The sequence below is a fragment of the Trachinotus anak genome, unplaced genomic scaffold, assembly GCF_046630095.1.
Source record: "Trachinotus anak isolate AG129_WGS33_773 ecotype Australia unplaced genomic scaffold, CSIRO_AGI_Tana_v1 ptg000004l, whole genome shotgun sequence".
Taxonomy (NCBI): domain Eukaryota; kingdom Metazoa; phylum Chordata; class Actinopteri; order Carangiformes; family Carangidae; genus Trachinotus; species Trachinotus anak.
Window position 1 is genome coordinate 12878529 of NW_027273855.1, and position 26605 is coordinate 12905133.

Genomic DNA, 26605 nt, shown 5'->3' on the forward strand with positions numbered 1-26605 from the left:
AGTGTTTTTTATTTTTGCATAGAGATATAAGTTGGTCTGGAATCAATGCATTTATTACTTTTGAGTTATCTGAATCACACAAGAACAGAATGAGTCACACGTCAGTTTATTACCGCTGAGCGCGCACTGTTACAAGGCTTACAAATGAACTCTAAGGGTTTGGAACAGGATATCTATGATTGGTTAAGCATATTTTCTAAACTCGATCAGTTAACAAATCCAGGAGCGAGAGTAGTGATAAAACAGTGCTTCACCCATAAATGCATTTGTTGCGACAAGAACATAAGATCAAACGCCATCAAACAGAACACAGTTCCTTAACAGTGGTGTTTGAGACATTAACAAAGAGACATAAAAAGTATTTCAAGGTATTCCTCAACCACACAGTTTCTTAAAAGATTCCGATAACTAACAAGTAAAATAATCCCAAACTAAATCTACTTTTAAAGCATCAAATACTTTTCATAAAAGATTTATTATGGTACAAAATATTCAGTGACTCTAAATCACAAAAGCATACTGGTGGTGAATGCAACTCGTGAGCCAAAAGAGCTTTTGTGCATGACTGTCATTATTGAAACAATACAAAGAGCCTTGCTCAGTATTGTGAAAGTGAGTTGAGGGGGAATAATTTGGTACTAATTGAGACAGCATTCCTTGAGTAGGTGTCTTCCTCTGCCACAAGAGGGCAGCATAACAAAACACATGTCCATCTCTTGACTCTGGGCCATGCTCAATCAAGACTTGGAAATGACTGAATAATGGATGGTCATAGTGGTTTAAATTACTACACACTGTCCATGCTATTTAACTCATAATAAGCTTCAAGTTGTAGGTAGGTTTCTAATGTGTCTTTGGCTGACATCACAGGAAGTTAGTAAAGATACAATACAGTATCTTGTAAGGCAAACAGTGGTGAAAAACAAGGAATCCACTGAAAACACAAAAATCTCTACTATAAAAAAGAAAAGATTCCATAACCAATAGACTCCCATGTACAAACACAATAAAATTATAAGTTGCATTACCATTAATTGGCTGCCTGCAGGCACTGTAAAGGCTGGGCAACAGTTAGTTTGGGGCACCATGCATTTATATGGGCGACATCAGCAAAACATCTTCATTACACAGCTGAGAGATTTACAAACATACAAGGTTGATAAAATGACACATAATCACACAGGAAACCCTGCTGTTCCATGGAGTTCATCAGCTCCATTGCTCCTTGGTCCAACTGTGATCAAAACATTCAGGAAACATCAAAACGCTTTAACCTCGACCAAAAAGGGTTCTTCTTTTTCGTGAGCTGGTATCTTTGTTATAGTTACAATGATTGTGCGTGCAAGCAAGCCATCAAAGGAAAATCTTTCTCTGTGTGCACTTGCATAGAACAGCTCACAAGCGATGAGCTAGGTGTGAAGGTTCTCTTATAACCAGGTTCTGCCAAGTAGAAGATCACTCAGTTATTTAAATGTGTAATTTCATTATTGACCTACAGAAGGAGAAAGGCAGTTTTATAGTTGCGGTATTGAAAAAAGTCACAACTGAGGTTTTAATTTTATATCAAGACCACAATTTCAAGAAAATGAAGCATGCTCCCTTGTGCAGAAAATTAGAGGTGCATTGACTGTAAACAAGATAAAATGTATTAAAATGTGATTAAAGGAGTTTAAGGATCGGTTGTAGTTAAAGCACTGAAAGGAGCTGAGGTGTTAGTTGAAGTGTTCGAGCTAAAAGCTCGATGTGTAATTGCTGAGTTTGTTCAGTGTAGGTGTTGCTGAAAGCAACTGAGGAGTAAGACATGCAAACAAGTGTAGTTCTACTTGATGTCCGAGTCATGAAAGTAACAGAAACGTCTGTTGACCTGTCAGCATAAGAGATGAAAGCAGCTGAATTGTCATTTGCAGATTTACAAATGAAAACTGAAATTAGTTAAACTGTAAATGATGACACTGAATGTCAGTTAAAACAGGTGGACAGTTGAAGAATGAAAATCAGTTGTTCGATGCTGAAAGCGGTTTAAATGTCAATTCAAAGCAGTTGGATTGTCAGTTGATGTGTCTACTAGTAAAACATGGTTGAACTGTTGAAATTTAAGCAGTCGAAATATCAGTTAAAGTGGAAGTGCTGGAGACAGTTTAAGTGTGCCCTGTAAGCAGCTGCACTGACGCTGAAAGCAGTTGATTTGATTTCTCAGTTCAGTTTTTATGAAAGCAGTGAAAGAAACTGAAGGGTCAGTTTATGTTCCTACTTCCCTTGAATGCTCCATTGGCAGAGGTGAGTGTCACCAGCCATTATAATTTCTAAAAAAACTTCCAGAAATATTTTAAAAGGTATGAAAAAAACCAATGGGTTAAAGTACAAAGGTTAGTATTTAGGTCAAGGTATTAATGGGTTGATGAGAAATATAAAAGGTTGAAAGAAATGTTCAGTTTTTGAATATTTTGCCCAATGATTTCTATGGGAAACTAGATTTCCTGCCTCGTGCTTGTATGTCTCCACCGTCCAGTCAAGTTCCAAGAAATATGGTCACAATCTCCCGTTCCTGAGTTACAGCATTAAATATTGGCCAGAAGTGTTTTTGCAAACATTATGATGTCACAGTGACATTGACCATTGGATATAAAATGTCATTACTTCATCATTTCATCCTACTAGACATTTGTGATAAATTGTGTCAAAATTATACAAATATGATGAATATGAATTTGTGAACCCAAAACACAAAACTGTGTTTTGTGTAGTCACCATGACCGTGACATTTGATCACCACTGTTGAGTCCAAGTGAATGTTTGTGCCAAATTTGAAGAAATTCCCTCAAAGCCTTACTGACACATCGCGTTCACATAAATGGGAAGGACGGACAACCCAAAAATCTAACAGCGTCCCTGGCTGTCGCGGGTGTGGAAGTGTGAAAAGTAGTTAAGCAAATACTGCTTTTTGGCTCTTGAGAGCAAATTACACATTGTGTCACAGAGGCAGGCTGTTATTGTATGGTTGCTCAGTATCTTAATTATCTGGCAGATACAGGTCTGAGCAACTGTCACGCAGCATAATTACAATTTGGCCCAAAGTGCATTTCAGTTAGTTCAGGTTTACAGATACAGGAAAGGCGTCCAAGGAAATCAGATGAAACGTACTCTCTCATGAATAAATGCTTCAGGAACGATTGCCAGCTCAACTGCATACCTTGTGCCCAGCAATTAAATGTTACTACAAAGCTAAGTGGTTTTTTTTGTTGTTGTATTGGAAAACAGAATTAGATAATACTTCAATAAGTTATGGTTGCAAAAATGCTAATATTAAAATGTGCTGGATGTGGTATGTAGGGGATTGTCTTCGGTTTTGATGCATGTAAAAGAATAGGGGATAAAACATTTTGTAGAACTCTAAAATTTTGGCTTTTTAAAACTTAAACATAACCATCTATTCACCATCAACTGTATGTTCTTAACATCACGTGATTGTAGTCATATTCTCCTTCTCCCAAGCCTATGTTGCGCTCCTGCAGAAATTAAGGGTCACGTAGGTCCTGACTTTAAGCTGGAGTCCAAGGTATGCAGGCCCACGGCAAGTCATGAGCATGCTGGTTCTCGATCGAAGGCCTTCCCTGGGTTTCATTCCTACACAGCGCCATTCTGCAGGCGGTCCGGGGTGAAACAGCCATTTGTCTTACAGCTGCTTTCTGCTCTCTTGGCCTGAGCCATTCTCGTCCTGGCCTTCCAGCGCCGAGCCAGCGGCTCCATGAACAGGGAGAGGGAGGAGAGCAGATAGCAGAGCCCAGCCAGGTAGAAAGAACAGTCGTAAGTCTGAGTGTAGTCGTAAAGGAACCCTGCAAAACAACGACAACAACAACACAGGAAAACCTTAGGAGTGTCTGTTCACCGGTGCATTGATTTATTGTTAAACTGAAGAAACCATTTGAAAGTGCTTGACAAATTTGAACTGGTCAATTGTAAGATTTTGAGCAATTGAATAATAGATCATTAATAAGAACATCATTCGGATTGCCAAGTTTTAAAAAAAATCCTTTGGTTGCTTTTCCTGTTTTAGCTGTTTAGTTACTCAAAAAAACCACCAATGGACAGTTTGACCTTGAGCCTTATGGAACAGAGTTGCAAACCAAATGTCCAAACCAAAATCAATTGATTAAAAAATGTTCTAACATTTACAACTCAGACTTGAGAGATTATTGGGAAAAGTCTGCCAATGCCAGTGAACATTTATTTTATTTTATAACTGCATGATCATCAAATTAAAAAAGCAATGATGCCATCAAAAGACATTTTTCATAACCTGGCAACCCAACCGTTCTTAATAGTTTATAACTGCTTTATAAAACAAATGAAATAAAATAAATGAAGCCATTACAGACAACTTATCAACTATTACCGTAATAAATGATGCTTCATTTAAAAAGTAGGGCTACAATTTCCATAGATAATTTTTTATAAAATATTTTTTGTGGACAGATATTTTCCTCATAATGGTTATGTCATTTCTCAAAAGTAAACTCTTTATATTTCGTATTTGACATACACTTTAACATTCTTCATATCATAGCATGTCGAGGGCTCACGTGTTTAGCATGCGTGATCCTAGTGTAAACTATACCGCAGGTGGCAGTGTACTGTAACTTCATACTGTAGCTTCCTTTGTTCCTGTGTTCTTATTTGTTTTCTTCACATGAGCCACGCTGACATTTTATTTCAAACCACTGAATTGGTGTGAGACAAACAAAAGCAGGTATGACCACACTACAGCTGCTGCTGAGACAGTTAGCAGGCAGTTGGCTATCCTGAGGGGAGGAATTAGACGAAGGGGATATTATCACAACCTGTGGCCTGAAAGAGGGACTACAGCTTGCCCAACATCAGTTCCTTACTTGAACCACAGGAATTGTAAACAGAACCACATGCTATTTCCGTACCACCCTAAAGGGGGTCATTAGTCACGTTTCAACCCCGAAATCCATAAGCTTCTCTGAGGGGATTGCACAACACAGTGGGCAGGGACCATGTCAATAAGTTCAGGGGAAACCCCCCCCCCACCCCCGGTGCCCCCCCAACCACCACCTGCCCCCCCCCCCCCCCCCCCCCCCCCCCCCCCCCGGCCAAATGTTAGCAGTAAGGGCAAGAGGAGTTATTTTTCTTGGAAATACCTTGCATATTTACAGAAAAAAAGTGGAGCTGTATATATATATTTATCATGATCAAACTCGCACAAGTTCTGTACAAGTTTCAGCGTTCCATATTTAAACAACTACCAGGTCATGCTTTGAGCAGATGATTGATGTTGCTGGATTTTTTTAGCTGATATAAAAAGGTACTTCATTAGAAGGAATATGCAACAACAAAAAACATGCCCCAGATTAGAAACAACTCCCGAAGACTAACAATGGCAATCTGCCATCAATTAAACAAAGTGACTCAAACCCTGCAATGAACACAATATGTGCTTGTAGGTGGGATGAAATTTGGCCCAGTAACCCCTGCATGAATTTTTGTCAAGGCAATCACAAAATCCCAGTCTGCATCAGGGGCGGCACGTTTCAGTTTTCAGACTGGGCGCACACAGACAGGAAGACACACGCTTGAAGGCACTGCAAGGAATTCAGGGCCCCATGAAAATATGTGCTGCAGCATCTCTCCAAAAAAATATATGTTCTATCCTCTACTCAATCCCTCCCTGTTTTCCTTATGGGCCAACACACACACACACACACACACACACACACACACACACACACACAGAAGGACACACAGAAGGACACACAGAAACATGTGTACAAACTTCACCTTGCCCTTTGTGTAACAAATCATTTTAGAAAAGCAATGTCATGGCTACAGTCCCATGCACATGTGGTTCATATGTACTGTATGTGTTTGTTATTGTGATTATGTGGAAAAGTAGGTTAGCACATGTGTGACTCCCGAAGGGTTTCCATGACGTGATCCACTCACCTGCCAAAGGAGGCCCTGTAAGGCAACCCAGGCCAACAAAGAACATGGAGAAGCCCATGGAGTTGTTCAGTTTCTCTGACCCCACGAGATCTACCTGGAGAGCAGAGCAACAAATTCAGCCCAAAGCTCTTCACACACTGGGACTTGTAACTGCCAATAACCAGTGTTTTATATGTTTTAGCTCCATACAGATCATTTATACTTCACATTGCTACCATATTATAACAAACATTTTTATATATATTATAAATATATATTATATATATTATAAATGTATATATATATATTTTATAAATAAAATAAATACCTACCAGGAAGTCAAAAACATTCAGCCAATTAAGCATTGAGTTCAATAAAAAAAACAAACAAGTTGAAGTTGAACAAGTTCAACTTGATGGACTACCTGTCTGCAAGCTGATTTACATACTGTCATGATGAGCATAAAAACCAATGCCAGGAACTCAAGTAGGTTAGTATGTCAAGTACGTTATGTTATGAAAAAGTTAGGTGTGTATACTTCGTTTGTAAAAAATGCAAAAAAACAAATCAAACAAACAGACAAAACACCAGCATTTCAAATCACAAATCACAATCCTTGTCCTTGTTAATACCAATGCACACTTGAAAGCTGTATGTGTTGACATTAAGAGGTTAAAAGATGCTGCCCTATTCTTAAAAACACATTGGCTTAATCCTTTTTTTCTTACAGATTCATAACAAACATTGTGTCATTTTACTTTGACTACCAGTTGTCAAAGTAAAATGAATAATGAATTACAAGAGTTTATAACGTGGTTGTCTTTGCTAGCAGCTGTGGCACAGCTAAATGATTTATTTTACTGCTACAACTGTAGCTGTTGCTGTACCTCGTTCATAGTATTTTGTGTAACTAATCAACTGCAGAGTAGACTATATACTTAATGTTTACACTGGCTCGCACATGCCCAGTGGACGTGAATGGTCACGTATGTAAGCGTTTCCAGGTGTGATATTATGGACAAAGAGGTTTCTGATACGTAGCTGAAGTGGTCGTCTGGATGGAGATCGTTTTCATTTCATAGTCTCAGTTAATTTTGCAGTGGCTTGATCCTTTTGTTTACCTTTGAGCTACAGATTGTTTTTTTGATATACCTGTCTGTCAACGCAATGAAAGTAGGTGCATAGGTGTTTTCTTTCTTGAAACATTAAATGAGAAAACCATTGTTCAGCAGACAAACAATTGATTGAGATTAATGAAGAGGAAAACTAGTTTGGCTCCTCTGTGCATCTTCACACTTGTCAGCATTAAGACCCAGAGGCATGTCCTTGCCTTTCAGAAACCACAAGTGAAGTCACAGCACATGTTTTTGTTTTCAGGTGTGCTATGACCTCAAGATACTCGATACTCGCTGGCTTAATATGCTGCACCACCCATAATGGCAGTTGAGACATAAATCCAATAGTCTGATTCAAGGATACATTTCCCTTTCAGTACATGACATAATGATGTAATGAAGCCACTTCACCTTTACAGAAAAGTCCCCACGCACAAATACATTTATTGGGAATCACCAGATTATATAGTCTATTACCGTAGGGTCTTGCTTGGTTAATGAACTTCAGACTGATACAGAGAGATACTGAGAGAGCACATTGTGATATCTAAAGGTACCAGATTCTGCAACATTTAACTGCCCTCACTAATCTTTATTTATTTTCTAAAACCCAGTTTTCACTTTCAAGCTGTTCAGACTTACTTTTACTTTCTGCCCTACCCTGTAATGTGATGTTATAAAGAAACCATGACTGTATTTCTTTCTGGACTATTTTATGACAAATGCCTATTTGAAACATTTTTAAAGACACTTTGTATTTAGTGAAAGTTAGGTAACAATTAATTTTATGGGTCTCTAATTTCCTAAAAAATTATTTGCAACTTCCCTGACAAGAATGATGTAATCAGTGTTTTTGAGTTTAGTTAGTTGTGTTGAGTTTATAAGCAGTTGTTCATTTCTAGAGGAATTTATTTGAAAGAACTGACATGTAAGTTACTGACACTAACATTTCAGTTCTTTTCTAGAAAATTATGCAAAACTATGGGACCTGTAATGATGCATTGCTGAAAATTACAAACCTGGTGAGCTATAACAGGTTGATTTAAGCGAGAACAGATAAATAGCATTGTTCAGATAAGATATTCTCCTTACTAGAACAGGCAGCAGCAGAGCCATGTAGCCGCCACAGAAGATGGCAAAGAAGACAGCATAAACCATCAGCAGGATGTAGGAGGTTGCCAGTGGGGAAAGCAGGTTGACCAGTCCACACAGGATCAGGTACGCTTTGTGGTAGTGGTATTTATGAAACAGGTTCCTGTCTGTCACCCAGCCTGAGGCCAGCTGGGCAATCGTCTCTGTGATACCTGCAACAGAGGCAAACAGGTGAGGTGGCTGGACAGGTGGACGTGAAACTGGGAAAGAGTGAAGCACGAGAGTGAATTTGAACTCCTAAAAAGTGACATTGCAAATAATTTCACTCTAACTAAAATGTGAAATGAGCAGTAAGATGAAAGGTGAGAGTACAAGGATTTGACACCACTACACAAATCCCACATAAAATCCCTGGAAAAGCAGTATTGATACTGAGTGGATTATCCTGCTGAAATACAGTCATGTTTCCAACAGTCTCTTAAAAGGAAGGAATAAGAGAAGAGAGGCAGCCTGGGGAACACATACAGTACAATAAAATATTTAGGTATTGACAGGAAGCTGCTCTTTGTAAAGAGCTGCTCTCTTCAACTTGAGATAAAAATGCCACATTTAAAATTTAGAAAACAGATCCAGTCCAGTCAAAGATATACAGATACCAGAGTAATTCACAATTATTAAAACACTATTATGTTGTTTATTAAAACAGAATAAATAATATCCTATGGCAAAAAATCCACAGATTTTAAGTGGTCAAAGCATTTAACTAGAATTGCTGTGTGTCTCCGTAACTCTGACTAGTTTCAGATTAAATCCCTGTTTTTCCAGAGTCATATAAAATATTGACCATTTGTGTGAAATTTTGTCATAATTTCTGTGTTAAGTCTTGAGTAATGGCTAAAAAGTGTGAGGTCACAATGACCTTGACATTTGACCAACAAAATCTAATCAGTTCATCTTTGAGTCCAACTGAACATTTCTGTCAAATTTGAAGAAGTTTCATCGAGTTGTTACGAGAATAGGACAGACACGGACTGGACGCTACAGTGATGAGAGGGTCTGTACTAACAGACCCTCTCATCACTGTAGTGTCCAGTCTACGTCCAGATTAGATTCTAATCCTAATTTCAGTAGAATAAAAGAAGTGATAGAAATAGAGGCAAAACAAGAGTCAACATTGGCGTTGCTTTCCACCGCTAGATTCAGCTGTCAGCGAGTAAAGGAATGAAGTTTGATGCTGAACTCACAATGTTTCATCTAGATTGGTAAGTAAACAGTTGTTAATGCTAACATTGGCTATATAGCAATAGCCAAAACTTACATATTGCTCCTTTAATAGAGCTTCTCACCTCACGTCCACCTCAGAAATAGTCCGCTTTAAACTGTTGACATCCTGGAGAGACATGCTGCTGTTGATTTTTTTTTTTTTTACCTCCGCCAAGGAGGTTACATTTTCACCATGTCTATTTATTTGTCAGCAGGATTGCGCAAAAAGTACTGAACTGATTTGCAATGAACTTGGTGGAGGGGTGTGGCATTACATTTTGGGGCAGATTTTGATCATTTACTACCCATAAGAATTATTTTCTCTGAAGTCTTTTGTTTGTTGTTTGACATTGGCCTTGGTGGAGGTCTGCAGTCTCTGAGTGCCCTTCTAGTTTTAAGTGTATTTCTTCAACACCGTGAGCACCACAAACAAATTCCAGTCACCTCCGTTGTATCCGGGTTGAGATAGAAAGCTCTCAAATCTCAAAACTTAGAAAAACATAACCAAAACTATCTGCATGGCTATGCTAATGGCCCTACTTCTCACTTGACCTACTTTTCATGAGTTTATGGTCTTAATAACAAGTTTCAAGACTTCTTCAATGCAACATGATTAATTTTTTAAAATCATGGTGCCATTAGAGGAAACTAGACCATAAAGCAGGATATGCATTAGGGCGGGGCTGCTTTGAGATTGACAGACTGTACCACACACGGCGACCAGCCTGACAATCAGGACAGAGTACAGAGCAGATCAGATCCACCCCTCACTCCTACTCAGCTCTACCTTCTCGTCCAAATATGGTTTATTCTGGTTTCAAAAAACCTAGATGGCAACAGACAAACTGCAAACTCAAGGCTTCAGAATGGCAGTTCACAAACCAAGGGGTGACAAAAAATACAGAGTTGAGTTCCTGGCGAACTTACACCATTGGTCTGCTGCCTGTCGATTTGTTCGCAACATTTTCTATTACATTATACGTCATCAATTAAAGGGCAGCTGAGGTAATGTATGAAAGATTCACGTAGGGACCTGTGAGCATACCGCATCTTGTTTCCTTAAAATCATGCAGCTATTGTCTGCTTAAAAAAACTGAGCCAGGAGGGAGTGTGAGTGTGCAGAATGTGCATCTATGCGTGTGTGTGTGTGTGTGTGTGTGTGTGTGTGTGTGAAAGAATGATGAATGATGCTCTGCAGCAAAGCGACACAGGTCTGCATTACCATCAAACGGGATGTCTAGACGAGTCCCTGTTGTCCCCGCTCTCCGAGACAAAAATGTTACTGAATAGTAGGCATTCTGTTAACATCTGTATAGCACTGCCAACACCCGGCTAAAACAACTCATTATGCACTCCATCCTATCTGATTGACTGTTTACTCCAGTATGATGACTGGGCAGATATGTGCTGCTCTCTGCTGGGGTCAACTGGAACATGATAGATGATGCAGAAACTGCAGTGGTGTATTGACTGTCACAGGAATAGCTACAAGCAGGCTGCGCTTAGCCACTGATCGATAAAACAAACTGGTTCTGTGCAGATCACAGTTACTGATCCTTTGCTCAGCCTCTGCAACACAACTGCAAAGGCTGCAGCCATTTACACCCAGCCTGGACCCAAAACAGAAGGAAACTCTGCTGAATAAGAGTTTACAGTTACAGTACTTGTACCAAGTAAAGTATGCATATGCACAGTGTATGCCAATAAAGGTTACATTCATCTACATAAATCAACACATGTATAGTAATAAATGATCAGCTATATTTTGGCTACAAAGTGAACACCTCTGCTTTCCTTACATAACAGATTCTAGAGCGTCTCTCTCATCTGAGGTTAGAAAGATGACAAGAGGCAGCTGTGCTGTGTTTATGTGTCCTCCTCTAGCGACCCACGACAATGTCCTGGGGTGTCCCCTGCTTGCATACAGATGAGTTATGAGTTTGTTTGTGTGTTTTAGCCTCAGCAGGTTGGTCCAATCCTGCAGCTGTTCCTGTTCAAACTCAGCACAATGCAGTTTAAATTTGGCCTCTCCAAGTAGCACCTTAAGCCAAGTGCACCAGGGACATGATTAGTTCTGTCCATTTCTTTTTGCAGTGCTAGCAGGTATAGAGGTTGTATATGAATGCCTCTGGGATTTAACTCACCATGGGAGGGTTGCAAGGCATGGAGAGATGCCATTCCCTTTGCTTCAGAGAAGGACATTTTGTCACTAGATTAAAGCAAAGGGTTATAAAAGCATATATTGGTTTTCCCAGCTTCTCTGAGGTTGCTGCTGGCTTGTCTCGCCTCCTCTTTTGTACGTGTTGCCGCCTCAGTGCTCCTCTGCAAAGTATCAGCCACTTTAGAACTGGACCCCTCTTGTCACCTCGCCAGCAACTTTACTCAGTTAGCTGTTGCTTAGCGACTCCAGTTGAATCCAGTGTTGGAGGCTGAGAGTTGACGAACAGACTGACCCGGATGATAGCGGCCTCCCTTGCTCTGCCCAGTCAATAGGCCTCTATGACAAGCACTGGGTCGGGGAAAGAGGGACAGCAGGACACTGGGATTGTGGCTTTGTGGTGTGGGTGGCACCCCGTCTCTCTAGCTCTGTCTCTCTTTCATTACAGTGCACATGACCAGAGAATGTGACAGAACAAACGTGTTGCTTGCTGCTCTCTGGCACTGATCACTGGCACAAAGCTCATCTTCGTAAACTAACAGTCCATCAGACATCTATATCCTCTGTTTTTTGTTACAGCTGGATAGATGAGATTCCATAGAGCTTGTTATAAGAACCCTAAGAGCATCCTGTGTAATCTTATACAGCCATGTTACTTGACCCCAATCATAGTTTTGGGCCGATCCATAAATGTTTTCATCCCAGCTGTGTTTCTCATGCAGGACATAGTGTTTTCATGATACTTCTTTCTGTAATTTCCTCCGTTTTCCCCAGCATTGGTGGTGTCATGCTGCTGTTTCATCAATGCTGACAAAGAAAACACTGAATTTCACAGGCAGGTTAAGTACCACATTTCACAATGACTGATTATTTATTTATTCACTTATTTACTTATTTATTTATTTCAAATGCATCACATGAACAGTCCTTCAGGCAATCTAAAATCACATGTCCTAAGAAGCCAAACAGAGCAGTGATGCAGAGTGCAAAAAATCAAATCTCGTCACATCGAAGAGATGCGACGTGAAAGAAAAATGTATCAAGTGTATGAGATGTCATCACGTCTTGTGTTACTGTCACGATAACATCTCTCACACCCTCTACATCCCTAAGCCTGTGATAACCGATGTTTTTCAGACCATTTAACAGTCATTCTCATTATGTACAAGACACCTGTCATCAAAGGAAATATTATCTTTATCTGCTGAGTACTGATTACAGAACAGAAGCACGTAACTCATAAATGCTCAACCCTATGTGGTGCATTTCAATTATTCACAAAGCCTCACCAAGCACTCTTAAATAATTACATGCACATGTTCTCTGTGGTCAAAATGTTAATGCTGTTTTTTGTTCATATGAAGTGGCCTCATCAGTGGCATACTGCTGAACCCACCCGTCCGGGCCAGTGGACCAAAGTTCAGCTTTTATGTAAGCACATTCATTACATAAGACTGCAGAGTCTGAGCAGCTCACAAATAATTAATGCCTAGAAGTTGACTGAGGACTTTTTTGCATCGCCTCTTAAACCCAGTCTTAAAGAAACGTGGACCTCCCTCTTAACAGTCTCTGTGAAATCCCTGCTGGAAGCCACATTCAAAGGCGAACGGCAGCAGTCCACTGTCTCTTCAGTCAGGAGTCTGTCAATATTCATAAAGAGTGTGAGTGTTTTTCTAGGACTTTATGCTTTGTCCAAATTTCAGACCAAGTCAAATGCATGACTGGTGTCTGATCTAAAAGATGAAAATTTGTGCTTTTGAGATGAGTTTCATTTTTTTTTTTTTAAACCCACCACTTTTGACTTTCATAAAGGACATCAGAGAGTTAAGTTTGTTTAAAAAGGAGATGTTTTCTTAGGTACAGTTAACACAGCAGCCATCAGTGGACATTGTAAATCATGTGGCCATGACTGAGTTTGGTTTATGATCATGTGGTTGTACACCAATCAAAGTGCTGAGCTGGAAGTCAGGTGTGGGGTGCTGCTGGTGTTGGATGTAGCTATGTAGCTGTATCAATCGGTGGCCCTCAGAGCTCAAGGCACTGCAACTTAAGAAAACACATGCAAATAGACAAAACGAAAACAAATTCAGAAAACATCTTCATCAATTTAACAATATATGTGCAGTAAATACTCACAACACAACCAAATACACAAACACGCTGCAAAAACTCACAACAGAGCCAAATAGACGAACGCGATGCCAATACTCAACACAACCAAAAGATGCTTCTATCAGATACTGCAAAAACTTTAGATATTTCAATAAGAATTATGGAAGCAATTCTACTCACCCAGGAAGATCGAGAATGTAATAAAAACATAATTCAAATGATTCACCCCTAAAAAAGTTGTTTCACCAATAAATATTTTATTGCATGGACACTGTACGATATAGGCAACACTTTTGTTAAGCATGTTATGAAATTCCTAATTTTGAATTTCTTCACATTTAAAGGCTGATTAAAAGACTTTGTGTTGTGTTATAAAGCCAGCGTGCCGCTTTTCAAAACTTGAAATTATCTTTGAGGGCTATGAGGTTGCTATTGATAACTTCTTTTAAGCAGCCAGTAGCCTTCTTCAGTACTGCTACTTATCAAATGGCTTTGGAAAACCCCATCCCTCACAATTTCTGTAACTTTCCAACCCGACGAGTCGACATTCAAACCCACTTCACATCACAATTAGCTCTGCAGAGGTGAGAAAAAAGTCAAGGAGTGAACTCTTATTTTGCATTCTTGATATAACTATTTCTTGATATAACTTTCTTGTACAACTACAGAGTGCAACACTATGACCATCTCCCACCAGTTTGAAAATGTGTGCCAGTATCCCCATATTTAAATGATATTGTGCACCGCCCCTCTCTATGACACCTGACATTTCACTCCACCTTCGAATGTGGCTGTTCAAAACTAGAAACTGACCCTTAAAAAAAGCCATGCTTTAAGAACTCTATTCTATGTGATTGGCAGTTTTTATGTGTAAATGGTGACCTTAATGATGGCAGTAAGTGAGTTTTCCTCCTTCTCACAACAAACATAACCCTTGTCAAGAGAGCAAATAAGCTCAATTTTCCAAAATACTAAACTATTCTATTAAGGTGGATCATAACAACACAGCAGGAAGTTTTGATCAATGTGTCTCTCACCTGCCACAGAGATGATAAACGAAGCATCCATGGCATCGATGCCCAGGGTTCTGGCTCGGGCAGACAGGTGGAAATAGGGGATGAAGTAAGCCAGCTGGCTGAAGACCAAGGACCAAGTGTAGATGCAAAAGAATGGGTCCTTTAGCAGGGAGAAATCCAGTACTTTGGCTTTTTTGACAGTCACCTCACTGGGTGTGCTGGCATGTGAGGGAAATCCAACAATGGTGGACCCATTCAGGCTGCCATTGAGCTCCAATGAGCTGTCTGGAGCTGTGGGTTTAGACTGACCCAAGTCATGGTGAGGCTCATGGCCATTCACACCATTGAGGACCAGTCTGGTCAATTCAGGGTTCACTGGCTGGTCCTGGGCTCCCTGAGTACATTGCCCCCCCAGGTTCTCAGTGTCCCTGTGAGGGGGAGGAGAGGATGGGAATGAGTCTGATTTGGAGATGCCATTGGACAAATGAGAGGAGCCATTAGAGCAGCTCTTAGTGTATTCCTTCTCTGAGGAACTCTTGAGGGAAACAGCAGGGCTCTTTTGGATGGGAGAAGAGGTAGCGTTTGACATGGGAGGCTTCACATTGATTGGTCGCAGAAGCATCCCAGAGGCCACCAGATTCAGCATGAGACCCCCAAGAATCAGCATCGCCCCTGTGGGGGACAAAGAGAGCTCAGGTGCCAAAACGCCACCTTATATGTTCTGTATTTCTACTAGCACAAAAAAACAGAAATATACCACAAAACATACTTAATTATGCAATGTGCACACATCAAAGCAATGCTCAAGGCTCTGATACTGCCTGCTTATTGAGAGATTCGTCCCGCCTACCTTGCCAGGCATATTGGTCCAGCAGCAGCTGAGTGAACGGGGCGAGAGCAAAGGTCAAACCCATCCCAGAACGCCCAATCGCATATGCTGTTGCTAACCTCTTCCGAAAATACAGGGCTGTGACCACTGAGAAGGACTGGTATAATAGTGCAAAACCCATTCCTGTGAGGAGGAAAGAAGATTATTGTTATCAAACACAGTGTCAGACACAGGAATGAGAGCACGCAAGAGTAAGTCATTCACAACCAGTCACCTCAAACTGATGGCCTCATGCAGAGAAATGCTTTGCGGATTCCGACTTATCATGGAGACAGTGTTTTGGCTTACTGCCAATTCTACTCACCAACTATCACTCCCATGCTGATGTAGAGAAACACCACGTTATGCGCAAAAATACTCAAGAGGAAGCCTCCGCTAACCAGTAGCGCACCAGCAATGGAGGTCACCCTGGTTCCCAGCTTGGCACAGGCCACTGAGGCTATGGGTGCTTCAGAAGATACAGGAGAGGAAGCACAAAGACATAGGATCTTAAAAAGTTCCTCATTTTCTGCTGTCCAATACCTACAGTATCTTTACATCCAGTCTATGGACTGAGGGCTAGATAGATGACTGATTCATACCTCCAGACAGGCGCAGACTTGACATGATGGAGCCGATCCAACTGATGCTCTCTGCTGAGCCTCCAAACTCATCTTGGAAGGCCACGAAGAAGATCCCAAAGCTCTTCAGTGTTCCCATCACTAAGACATTTACCTGGACACACATGAAAATAATGGGAAACAGATCAGTGCTGTCTGTGAAGTAGATACATTTTTCTCTCTGCTGTTGTTATTTCAGGTTGAGCCTCGTGAAACACACATATGGACACATGGAAATATTATATCCAGTTTTGTCAAAAAGTGTAGTGGCACAGGTATTGTAGGGCAAGATGTGTGCTGTGAAACACTATTGGGCAGAATATTTGCATTTTTCCTGTTCAGAAAAAAAACTACCATTGTAGATAGTATAAAATATAAAATTAACACTTACTTTATGTTTTGAAGTTATAATACTGTATAGGCCATTTTAAAAGCATCACAGAAATAAAATTAAAAAACAGCCACATTATCAGAAATAACTGAGGTGGACATACCAGGAAGCAATGTAGCACCACCATCCAGCCCCAACCTCCATCTGGAGGGTCCTCATATTGGATCTCTTTCTCCTTCTCCTTCTTTGTGCTCATGGCATCCTTCCTGAACAGGTTCATGGCTACCTAGGTTTCACTAGGAGAAAAAAAGGGCCAATAATAAATAACTTTAAACTTACATAGGCTTCATAATCAGAAGCATTCATCTAACTACAGGACATAATTATAAACTAAAATTCATGATATAACTTCACACGGGTAACATGGATATAAATACTAATGGCACAGAATTTTAGGGTAATGTTCAGGATTCATTATGGAAAGTAAAACATCTGCTACAAAGTCACACAGTAACTAATGTGCATAAATGTTAATCCATATCTAATAGCTTTTCTCTATTGCATCTTTAAGGAAGATACATTCTATGCATTTGTGTTCTGTGTATGAATCTCCATCTCTTCCCATGTAACAACAACAATAAAACAGAATGTTGCATTTTGTAGTTTTTGAAACAGCAAGACAAGCAGGTTCTTTCTCAAAAAAGAAAGGCTTAATTATTTTCTAAATAAAACTCAAACTGTGATATGAACTTCTTCTTCCTTACACTACTTTTGCTTCAAGCAACATAACAGAAAAATGTAGACCAAAAACTTAATCAAATCATTTTAAACCATTCAAAGTGGTCCCTGAAATTTGACATCAATGTGTTATCATGTCATGGTACAGAATGATCCTTTCAGACTATAGACAGTAATACTTGTCAAGTCACTGAGCTGTGAAACAGGTCAGTTACAGTACAGCTATGCCTGGTTACTTTTCCACCTCTTTCTCTCTTATTACAGCTGGACTGAATGTCTGCCGTGTTTACATTAAGTGTATCTTTGTCGCAGCAAGTGCAAATATTTAATTTAAATGTGTATCTCCAAGCTCCCTGTCAGCATGTAACGGTGGGCCCTGTGCATGATGGGCTAAAGTTTGCTTTGATGATGATGTTTTAACTTTGTGATAGTTTAACTTGTGAACTGAAAAACCTGGGGTTGTTCTAGGAAACAGGTATGTAGTTATCTGGATAACTTTGCAAAGAACCTAAAAACCCTCATAAGATCTATCCAGACTCAGTGAACCTGCTTCTAGGAAGCAATCTTTGAACAAGGCACCCACACATTTAAGACTTCAAGGATACACATAGAAAGAGTGAAAAAAAAAAAAAAATTCATAGGGTACCTTAAAGTAAACCAGGTTTACATTTACAAAACATGAATGCACTGATGGTCTATAAGACAATGTAGTATGATGTTTGTATTGGCAAATAAAGGAGGGGGTCAAAGGGGATGATAATGGATTACTGAATGCAGTGATAATTGCATGTAACATATGAAGTTAAGACTAAAGCCCTAAGACTGCAATTTTGTGAAATGAACCTGTTGAGCCCCTGTTGAGAGGTGATTCAGGAGCTACCTCTGTTATGAGTCAAATGTACGGCAGTTTGACTTGTAATCCCCAACAGGCAACATCTGACCTTGAGTAAGTTTGAACCGTTCTTCTAACATATTTCCAAAGAATCCTCCTCCTATGTCTTTGACTTATACCTGCATTTTTTAATGAGCCTTGTTAACAAAAGAAACATACAAGACTTCGTGTGTGAGCTTCAACAGTGTCAGACATGGACAAACAACAAAAAGTCATTTGTGATGAAAAACGACTTCCAGACAAAAACTAAGTAAATATTAATATTTGAACCAGAGTTTAGGTCAAGAGATGAACCAGAAGAGCAAACAGAGGCAACGCTAGCAAGAGTTTGATGCTTTTAACAGCTGCGTCAACAGCTATTAGCAAAATCAGCTATTTACTGTACATACCTACAGTATGTCATGTGTCTTTGTCATTTATCATCAAAGAGTCAGTTCACACAAACCAAAAATATATATATACTATATATTTTCCTCACTTGTTTAAAATGGTATCTAGCCATACAGATACTTTTGTTTTTATTTGACAGTTTGTCTCACATATACTGTGCTTCGCCTCAAACGCTGAAAAGCAAAGTCATTTTGAACAAAGTAGGAGGTAGTAAACCTGTATTTATCACCAGTCTTTTGTAGCCTGCATCACTAACTTAGACTGACTTAGACATGAATAAGAAGCCAAGACCAATTTAGGCAGAGAGCAGAGAGCGGATTAAAAGGGGAATGAATTGGGCCAGTGTACTGCGGGGAAAGTATTTCCCCATGTGCTGTTCACAAGTTGTCCTCAGTGTGTGTTTGAGTGCATGTTTCTAAATGTGCTGTGGGTCTGAGGGTTGGAGCGATGGTGGATTGGAGATCAGCACTTTGTAGTCAGGTATTAACACCATGTTGCCGCACACTTCCAGCCAGACATTCTCTCTCCAAATTTTACATTGTGCATCTAGTCTAATATTAGATTTTAGTAATGTTACTTGGTAAATAATCTTCTCCAAAACTATTTGACCATCATACCATTTATAGAGGTATAAATTTAAAAAATATTTCCTGTGGGCAAAAAGAATCACAACAATCAATGACGTACTACTCACAGATCTGTTCCCCTCCTCCCCCTTAAAAGCCTGATTTATGAGTCCGAGTCTGTGCATGAAGTCTGGACTGAGCAAACTGAAAACAGAAGTCTTAAAGGTACCATGTGGAGTTTTGTTGTAAACAAACAAAAGTTAAGTTTACTGTCAGTGTTACTCACACAAGCTCATTGTGTGTCCTTGAGCTCTCACAAATGTGTTGACTGCATGTCCTCCTTCATAAAACATTTGGAAACCAGATTTTTTTAAGCATGTTAAATCCAGTGTTGTCTACATCTGTGCTTATGAGCTCATTGTCTTCCTCTTCACTGCCTTTGCTAGTGCATTGCTGTATATCTTTGTGTGTTATCTCCAACTTTTGATCAGTGGAATAGTGTGAAATCATGGTCCAGTGTATCGGTTCACCAAGCATGCAAGTGTGTCCTCTTGCACGTCCATGAGATAAACTACACAGGGAACCTTTAATTTTGATTCCAGCTGGGGATGTCACACCCTCTCTCTCTCTCTCTCTCTCTCTCTCTCTCTCTCCGTTTCCTGTCTGCCTCTAGACTGTCCTATCTAATAAAGGTGAAAAAACAAAAACAAGGGGGGGTGGGGGTGGGGGGGTGGGGTGGGGGGGTTAGTTTAGTTAGTCTATGTGTGTTTGACCAGACAGATGTGAGAGCAGAACGTAAGAAGCACAACTTTCCGAAGCACTACTGTCTATTGTAGAGTGATTTAAACTCATTTCCTGCCACCTAGTTTGGAAAATAGATAAGATGCAAAAAACAAACCTGGGAGCATCCTCCCCTTTAGGAGACAAGCTACAAACAATTCACATTCTAAAGACCAGTTTACAATATCATATTTAGTTTTAGGTGATACTGTATTTTGAGTTTTAAGCTGTTAGATAAATTACATTTCATAAATGTTGTTATAGTTATGGCGTGGTTATACTCAATTATTTGTCTATGAAATTACATTTTGGAAGGGATGAGGCATTTTCAACCATGAAAAAGACCATTTGTTTTGAATTTTGTTTAGAGTATGCACACACACAATTTGCAAATGAAATTTCAAATTGACTGATTAATTTGTGCATTTCCATTCACAAAGAAGGCTTTTTGGAGCAGATGAACTGACAAGTTCACATATTTTTGAGTCAATTTTACACACATGTCCATATCAACATGGAAGCAGTTTTTGGTTCATGTTGATATGGACCTAAAACTAGTTGTTCCTGCTTGCAAGGACTAATACACCTTTATTAAATGATGAGAGACAAGAAAAACCAAGTGGGGATTTTACAAAATGTGCTACGTATCCTACTACTGCAACTCAACAGTGAAACAATGTCTGAGGGAACACAGAGATGGGAATTCATGCTACAAAGACACTAACTTCAGAAGATAACTCAGACTGCTAAAGCCTTGAGTTCTTTTTCCACAGAACAAGGGCTGTGGATTTTTTTATACTGACATTCAAGCGATGTGGTTATGGCCAGTATAGACAGGAGGAACAATTAGTGTCCCCTCCAGCTACGTTTCTTCTTCGTTCTCTGAGGTTGCCATTTATGTTTACATTCAACACCAATATGTACCACACAGATGCACACACACATTTCAGTTGTCGAAACTAACAGCAAAAAGCTTTGGAGATCAGGGTCATCATGTTATAGGTTTAGCCACCAAAACTGTGCAGACATCATCCTTATTTTTCTCTTAAGGAGAGCAGAAAGAATTTTTGCCTAAACCAGTTTGATGACTTACCTTCTATGCTGTTTTGGTAGTATGCTGAAGGCTCCACAGGTGAAGAATAAAGTCAGCAGTCCTATTCTCTGAGTGTCATCCTCAGGTTGGTTGAAGGGCACTTGGAGCTATGGCTGCATCAAGATTAGCATTACACCTGCAAGAAGAAGTGAACAATGGTAACTGAGGTTGTTTTTCTTTTTGCAAACAAATCTTCCTTTTCTGTTGTTTCCTGTTCCTTGCGCATTTATGATGATGATGATGATGATGAAAGCCTCAACAGAATGACCCGAAGCCCTATCCCTAACCCTTAATCTGCACCGGCTTGAAAAAGAATACAAGCCTCATTTTCAGGTTATAGTCGATGACTTGCAGAACCTGCATGTCACTCACCAGCAACAAACTGTGTGTATTCAAGAACCCTTAAATCAGAGTAAATTATATATATATATATATATATATATATATTATAATTTATATATATAAGCTCATTATATATATATATATATATATATATATATATATATATATATATATATATATATATATATATATATATATATATATATATATATGTAGACTGTACAAGATTTCATGGCAACCAAACTAATAGTTGTTAAGATGTTTCAGTCAAAGTTGCCGCTGCTGTGGCTAAAAACTTTACCAAATTTGTCACAGAATGACCCTCAAATTGCCACCAAGCTGGAAAGCATTCGTATTTAAACCTTTATTGGCTGGTTTTTGTTTTGTCATTTGGGGGCAGCGGAAATAAGCTGTTCACACAATACTGACATATCATCACCTTTAAGTTGATATGGTGAACTTATTAGCAAAGAGCTGCTCATTCACACATTCCAGAAGTTACAGAGCAACATCATTCATTTGGAGACATATTTCTGGGCACCAGATGAATGTAAGTCCACTATTCACGCTCTTTTAATTCTGTTTTTGTTCTCTGCCAATGCCTGAGGGAAATATCTGGCCCGCTATGACTGGCATCTTCAAAGTTTATATATGAGTTCCCACAGTTTTCTTAATTATGTGAGATATTTACGAGTGACTGATGACATGAGCTGTTAACATACCGGGTCAGCGACTGCAGCGAATCCAGCCCCTGCAATAGTGCTTCAGTCAGCAGTCTGACTCTACAGATGTGCAGCACTGAGAAGAATGTTGCACTTTGCTTCCTCCCTCTCTGTGTTTCCATTTACAATGAGAAACAGTGGCAATCAGATTTAATTACTAAAAGATGCCTAGTAATGACTGAAAGTCAGGAAAAAGTTGAATTGGGCATCAGGCTGGTAATTACAATAGTTACCTGAACATGTTCTGCTCTATATTCAACAAGAGTCAGATTGGCAGTTCAGCTGGGCCTTCTTACATCCTTATATGTAATCATTGATCTATTATATGTAATCTTACATCCAGATTACTATCTGGATCTGCATTAAATTGCACAAAGTCATCTCAACACCATAAATATGTCTAATTTTTTACATCAAGATCTATACATTATTTCCTGAGAATTTGATGACAGAATCAAAATACGCCCTATCTCACCATGGTAAAGAAAATTATTTTTTTCTTTTAACCAAAATGTTATGGGTTCTTCTCTGGGCCCTGCCCCGCCCCTTTACCAAGTTCAGTGTAAATTGGTTCAGTACCTTTTTGCGTAATCCTGCTGACAAATAAACAAAACCAACAAACAGGCACATGTGAAAACATAACCTCCTTGGTGAGGCTAATAATCATGTAGTGTGCATTGCACTGGCATTGCAAAAAGTGGTGAAAATTATTTTGTTTTCATCTGGGTCTTTGCGGAGAAGATGGTTTTGCACAAATAAGTGGATCCAAGTTGTTATAGCTGCTCTGAATATTTCTTTCCAGGCAAACCACCTCATTACTATCAGACAACAGTCAAATAATTCATCCAGAAACCCATCCCAGCTATATAGACGTCTCCTCAATAACAGGAAAATAAAACTATAAAAGCATGTATCAAATTAGGGCGGCATGGTGGCGCAGTGCTTAGCGCTGTCACCTCACAGCAAGAAGGTTCTGGGTTCGTACCCCTGGGGCCTTTCTATGTGGAGTTTACATGTTCTCCCCGTGTCTGTGTGGGTTCCCTCTGGGTACTCTCGCTTCCTCTCGCAAGTCCGAAGACATGCACATGCATTAGGTTAATTGGTGACTCTAAACTGCCTCTCTAAATGTGAGCGTGAATGGTTGTTTGTCTCTATATGTCAGCCCTGCGATGGACTGGCAACCTGTCCAGGGTGTACCCCGCCCTCGCCCCATGGTAAACCGGGATTGGCTCCAGGCCCCACACGACCCGGTTCATATAAGTGGTATAGTTAATGTAGGATGGACATATCCACCTTTAAGAAACATTCCCATCCTGTTCTACAGGTTCAGAGTGTCAACATGTCTGTGCTGCTGTCACATGCCCTGTTTAAGTTTAGTGCACAGCAAGACCACAAACATGTAGACAGATTTGAAAAGCTGAAAAGCTTCATTCCTTAAAGGATCAGGCCAAGACAATAAGGTTCACGGTAGTGAAGGTGAATTGTCCAAAAGGTGTGTCAAACAAAAGTCACACGTCCAAAATAGTTACACATTGAACTTGACATCCAAAAAAAGAAAAAGAAAAATTTTGCATTGTGTGAGAGTCTGAAAAAAAGGAGTACCACACATTACATCTGCTGACATCACTGTAATAGTAGATCCTTTATACACAGATCATACCATTACCGCAGAGCAATACTTGGTGAAAGAAACTTCCTCGGTTCCATTCCTGTTGTCAAATGTAGCCTGCAAAAGTTTCTCTATAGTCTTACTATGCTTACAGACAATAACAGATTACTGCTGTAGTGGTGACTGGAGATGAAAAGCCCCTTTCAGAGTCTCCAGCTGATCAGCAGAGATGAACAAGTGTATATTTTAATCGTAACAGGGCGGTTTCATAAAGTGTTACCTGGGGTCAGGGCAGGAGTACTCCAGTTAAAGATAAAAGACTAACCAAAAAGATACTCTTTCACCTTCAAAGTAAAAATATCAGGATGTACTGTATTTTCAAACCCTCCCAATAACCAGATTTCATCAATATTGTGCATTGATAGCTACTGATAGCTATTTTTTCCCCCAAAGAGAATACTTCTTAAGCTGAGCTACTCTTTTGCAAGAAATGGCATTTCTGCATGGCTCTACAGTCCTGATGAAGTGAAGACAATAGTGTTACTCAAAAAATGGTTGTATGCCTCCGCCAACCCGTCCAGTTGCAGTTAATTAGTGTGTGCATTAGTGTGAGTTATGGCCAAAAACATATTTTGTGTGGTCCCAATGACCTTCGACCACAAAAATCAAATCACTTCATCCTTGAGTCAAAGTGGATGTTTGTGTCAAATTTGAAGCAATTCGCTCCAGGTGTTACTGAGATTGCCTTGGAAAGCCTTAATGATAGAAAGCCATTCTGGCAGAAAGCCTTCAAGGCAAACCTCTCCCATGCGCGGTGGACACTGGATTTTTGTTACTTAAGAGCAAAACTTCAAACCAACAAAATATCAACCTCAGCTGTTGTCAGTATCAAATGCATTGTTTGCCCTGACATTGAAATCTGGTCACCTGATTTCACAACCTTCATTCAACCAGATGTCACCATCTAAGGAAGCTGGTGGCCAGCTGTGTGACCTGTGGGATGCTATCTTCTTAATCGGTCTGTCTGCTTAATTATTCTACCTATCAAGGCTCAAACTCACAACCCTGAGCCTCCAACTGTGACCACGGCCTCACTTCTACCGTGAGTTCCGAGGGAAGCCAGCCACCGGTCCTGAGGGATTGTGAGATTATGTAGTAAATGCAGGGTGTTTAGCTGAGAGCTTTTGGCTTAGTCCACGAAGGCATACACGAAACCGTATTACTGTGAGGAGAAAACAGGGAGGTCTTACTGTGTGTTGCTGTGAGCCAGTTGTTATCTTCACTTCACAGGCCTGTTGCATTGTGCCCCTCACTCAAATCAACACTGCTGGGGAGGCAAGAAAAGGGTCGTTCAAGCAGATGAGACCATTCACGCACACTGACACTTCTGCGGTGAATTTTCGAGAAGATGTCATCTGGGTGCCATCTGACCAAAGGAGGCACAAACGCAATCTAGGTGAAAAGTTTTACCCCCCCCCCCCCCCCCCCCCCCCAAAAAAAAAAAAAAAGTTTGGAAGGTCTCAGAGGATAACGGTTCAGGCATAATTTCTGTGCTGTGTGATCTCAGAAAGAAAGGTTTTGACAAAAATAGTTCACCAATAGAGAGAAAATCAACTACAGCTTAATCAAATTTCCAACCTTTGTCCGGTCATCACAAACTAAAACGGCTTATTAGTTGACAGCTACAGACTCTTAATAAATTCGACACAGATAAATAAATAAATAAATAAATAAATAAAGCACACACCTGCAGTCTCCTCCTGTCCTCGACGCTCTTCTGCACCGATTTCAATTAGTCTAATTTGACGAGTAATTTGGGGGTTTCTCGCTCCGGTGCTGTGCGTCCCAGAAATGCGTGCGCGTCACAAGAGGGGGACTTTTCGGCAAAGAGAGACTGCTGCGGGACCTTCTCCTCCGATGACGACCGTGCCATAACTTTGCCTCTATGAGCGGGCCACTCTGAGCTGCATCTCATATCTTAGCCTCGACGCCGCTGGCTGCCCCGGAGGAGCCGCAGAGAGCGAAGCCCTCGCTGAGGAGAACCACGTGATGGAGACGTAGCAGTGAACCTCGTCTCGGGGCGCAGAGGGAGAAAAGCTAGAACTGCCGCCCTGCAGTGGTGTCCCTCCGCCGACCGGTCAAGCTGCTGTTTACATTCTGTGTGCCTCCACTTGTGCAATGTATAAGTGAAGACTTTGGGCGGGGGGTTTAATAAAAGATGTTATATTTATTTTTTTGGAAAAGTTCCAAGGTGGCCACCACATGTGAAATGTGGGTTACAGCGTTTAGTAATGGCCATAAAAGTGTTTTTTGCAGAACACTGCGGTGTCACAGTGAGGCTGACCCTTTGGCTATAAAATGTCATCACTTCATCATTTTATCCTATTAGACATGCGTGTTGCATTCAGTCGTTATTAGAGTAGGAATTCCTGACCTGCGGCCCAAAACGTATTTTGTGCGTCACAGTGACCTTGGATTTCGGTCACAAAACTCTGAATCAGTTCATCCTTTAGTGCAAGAGGTTTCTTGAGATGTCACCTTCACTACAGTGGGACTGACGGACGGCTGCGACTGCCGCCAGCACTGAAGCATGAATAAGCGGTCTGCGGTCAACAGATCGGAGCCAGCGCAGACTTTACTCAGGTCCCGGGCGAAGTCGATGCGCTGCACTCTCAGTCTACTCTGCAGAGAAACCACCACGAGCCGCAGAGAGTAAGATACCCGTGTTTAAAAAAAAAAACAAAAACATTGGTTGACATACCTTCATCCAGAGTTGTGAAATCTGCATGAAAACACACTGCATACAGCCGGCACTCCCCTTGCACATGAACCTACACGCTCCTTAAATAGAAAAATATGTGATCTTACCGCCATACATGACTTCGGTGGCTTCATTAATAATTGCAAACCCTGGAACTCGTTTTCTTGGATAAATGTCATGCGGCTGCCAAAGAA

General features: G+C 40.3%; 1 protein-coding gene across 3 annotated transcripts; it reads right to left on the reverse strand.

Moving 5' to 3' along the window:
• Positions 1 to 90: 90 nt before the first annotated feature.
• On the reverse strand, positions 91 to 26545 carry slc16a4 (solute carrier family 16 member 4). Of its 3 annotated transcripts, none has more exons than XM_071476048.1 (11): positions 25398 to 26545; positions 24901 to 24974; positions 20978 to 21113; positions 16682 to 16814; positions 16170 to 16302; positions 15893 to 16036; positions 15550 to 15711; positions 14721 to 15371; positions 8151 to 8362; positions 5965 to 6058; positions 91 to 3833 (listed from the first exon to the last, which is right to left on the reverse strand). In XM_071476048.1, exons 4-11 carry the CDS (start codon positions 16796 to 16798, stop codon positions 3625 to 3627), a joined length of 1722 nt encoding a protein of 573 aa, XP_071332149.1. In that variant the 5' UTR covers positions 16799 to 16814; positions 20978 to 21113; positions 24901 to 24974; positions 25398 to 26545; the 3' UTR covers positions 91 to 3624. The 3 variants fall into 3 exon arrangements, with proteins under 3 accessions (XP_071332149.1, XP_071332148.1, XP_071332150.1); XM_071476047.1 differs by having other exon boundaries at positions 24901 to 24977; XM_071476049.1 differs by lacking the exon at positions 24901 to 24974.
• Positions 26546 to 26605: the final 60 nt, after the last annotated feature.

Excerpts from the sequence above, each read along its gene's own strand:
- slc16a4 (XM_071476049.1), bottom strand. The coding sequence starts at position 16,798 with ATGAACCTGTTCAGGAAGGATGCCATGAGCACAAAGAAGGAGAAGGAG. Across the intron at positions 16,303-16,681 it reads TGGTGCTACATTGCTTCCTG|GTAAATGTCTTAGTGATGGG; the intron begins GTATGTCCACCT and ends ATGTGTGTCCAG. Across the intron at positions 15,372-15,549 it reads GGACCAATATGCCTGGCAAG|GGGCGATGCTGATTCTTGGG; the intron begins GTAGGCGGGACG and ends TGTCCCCCACAG.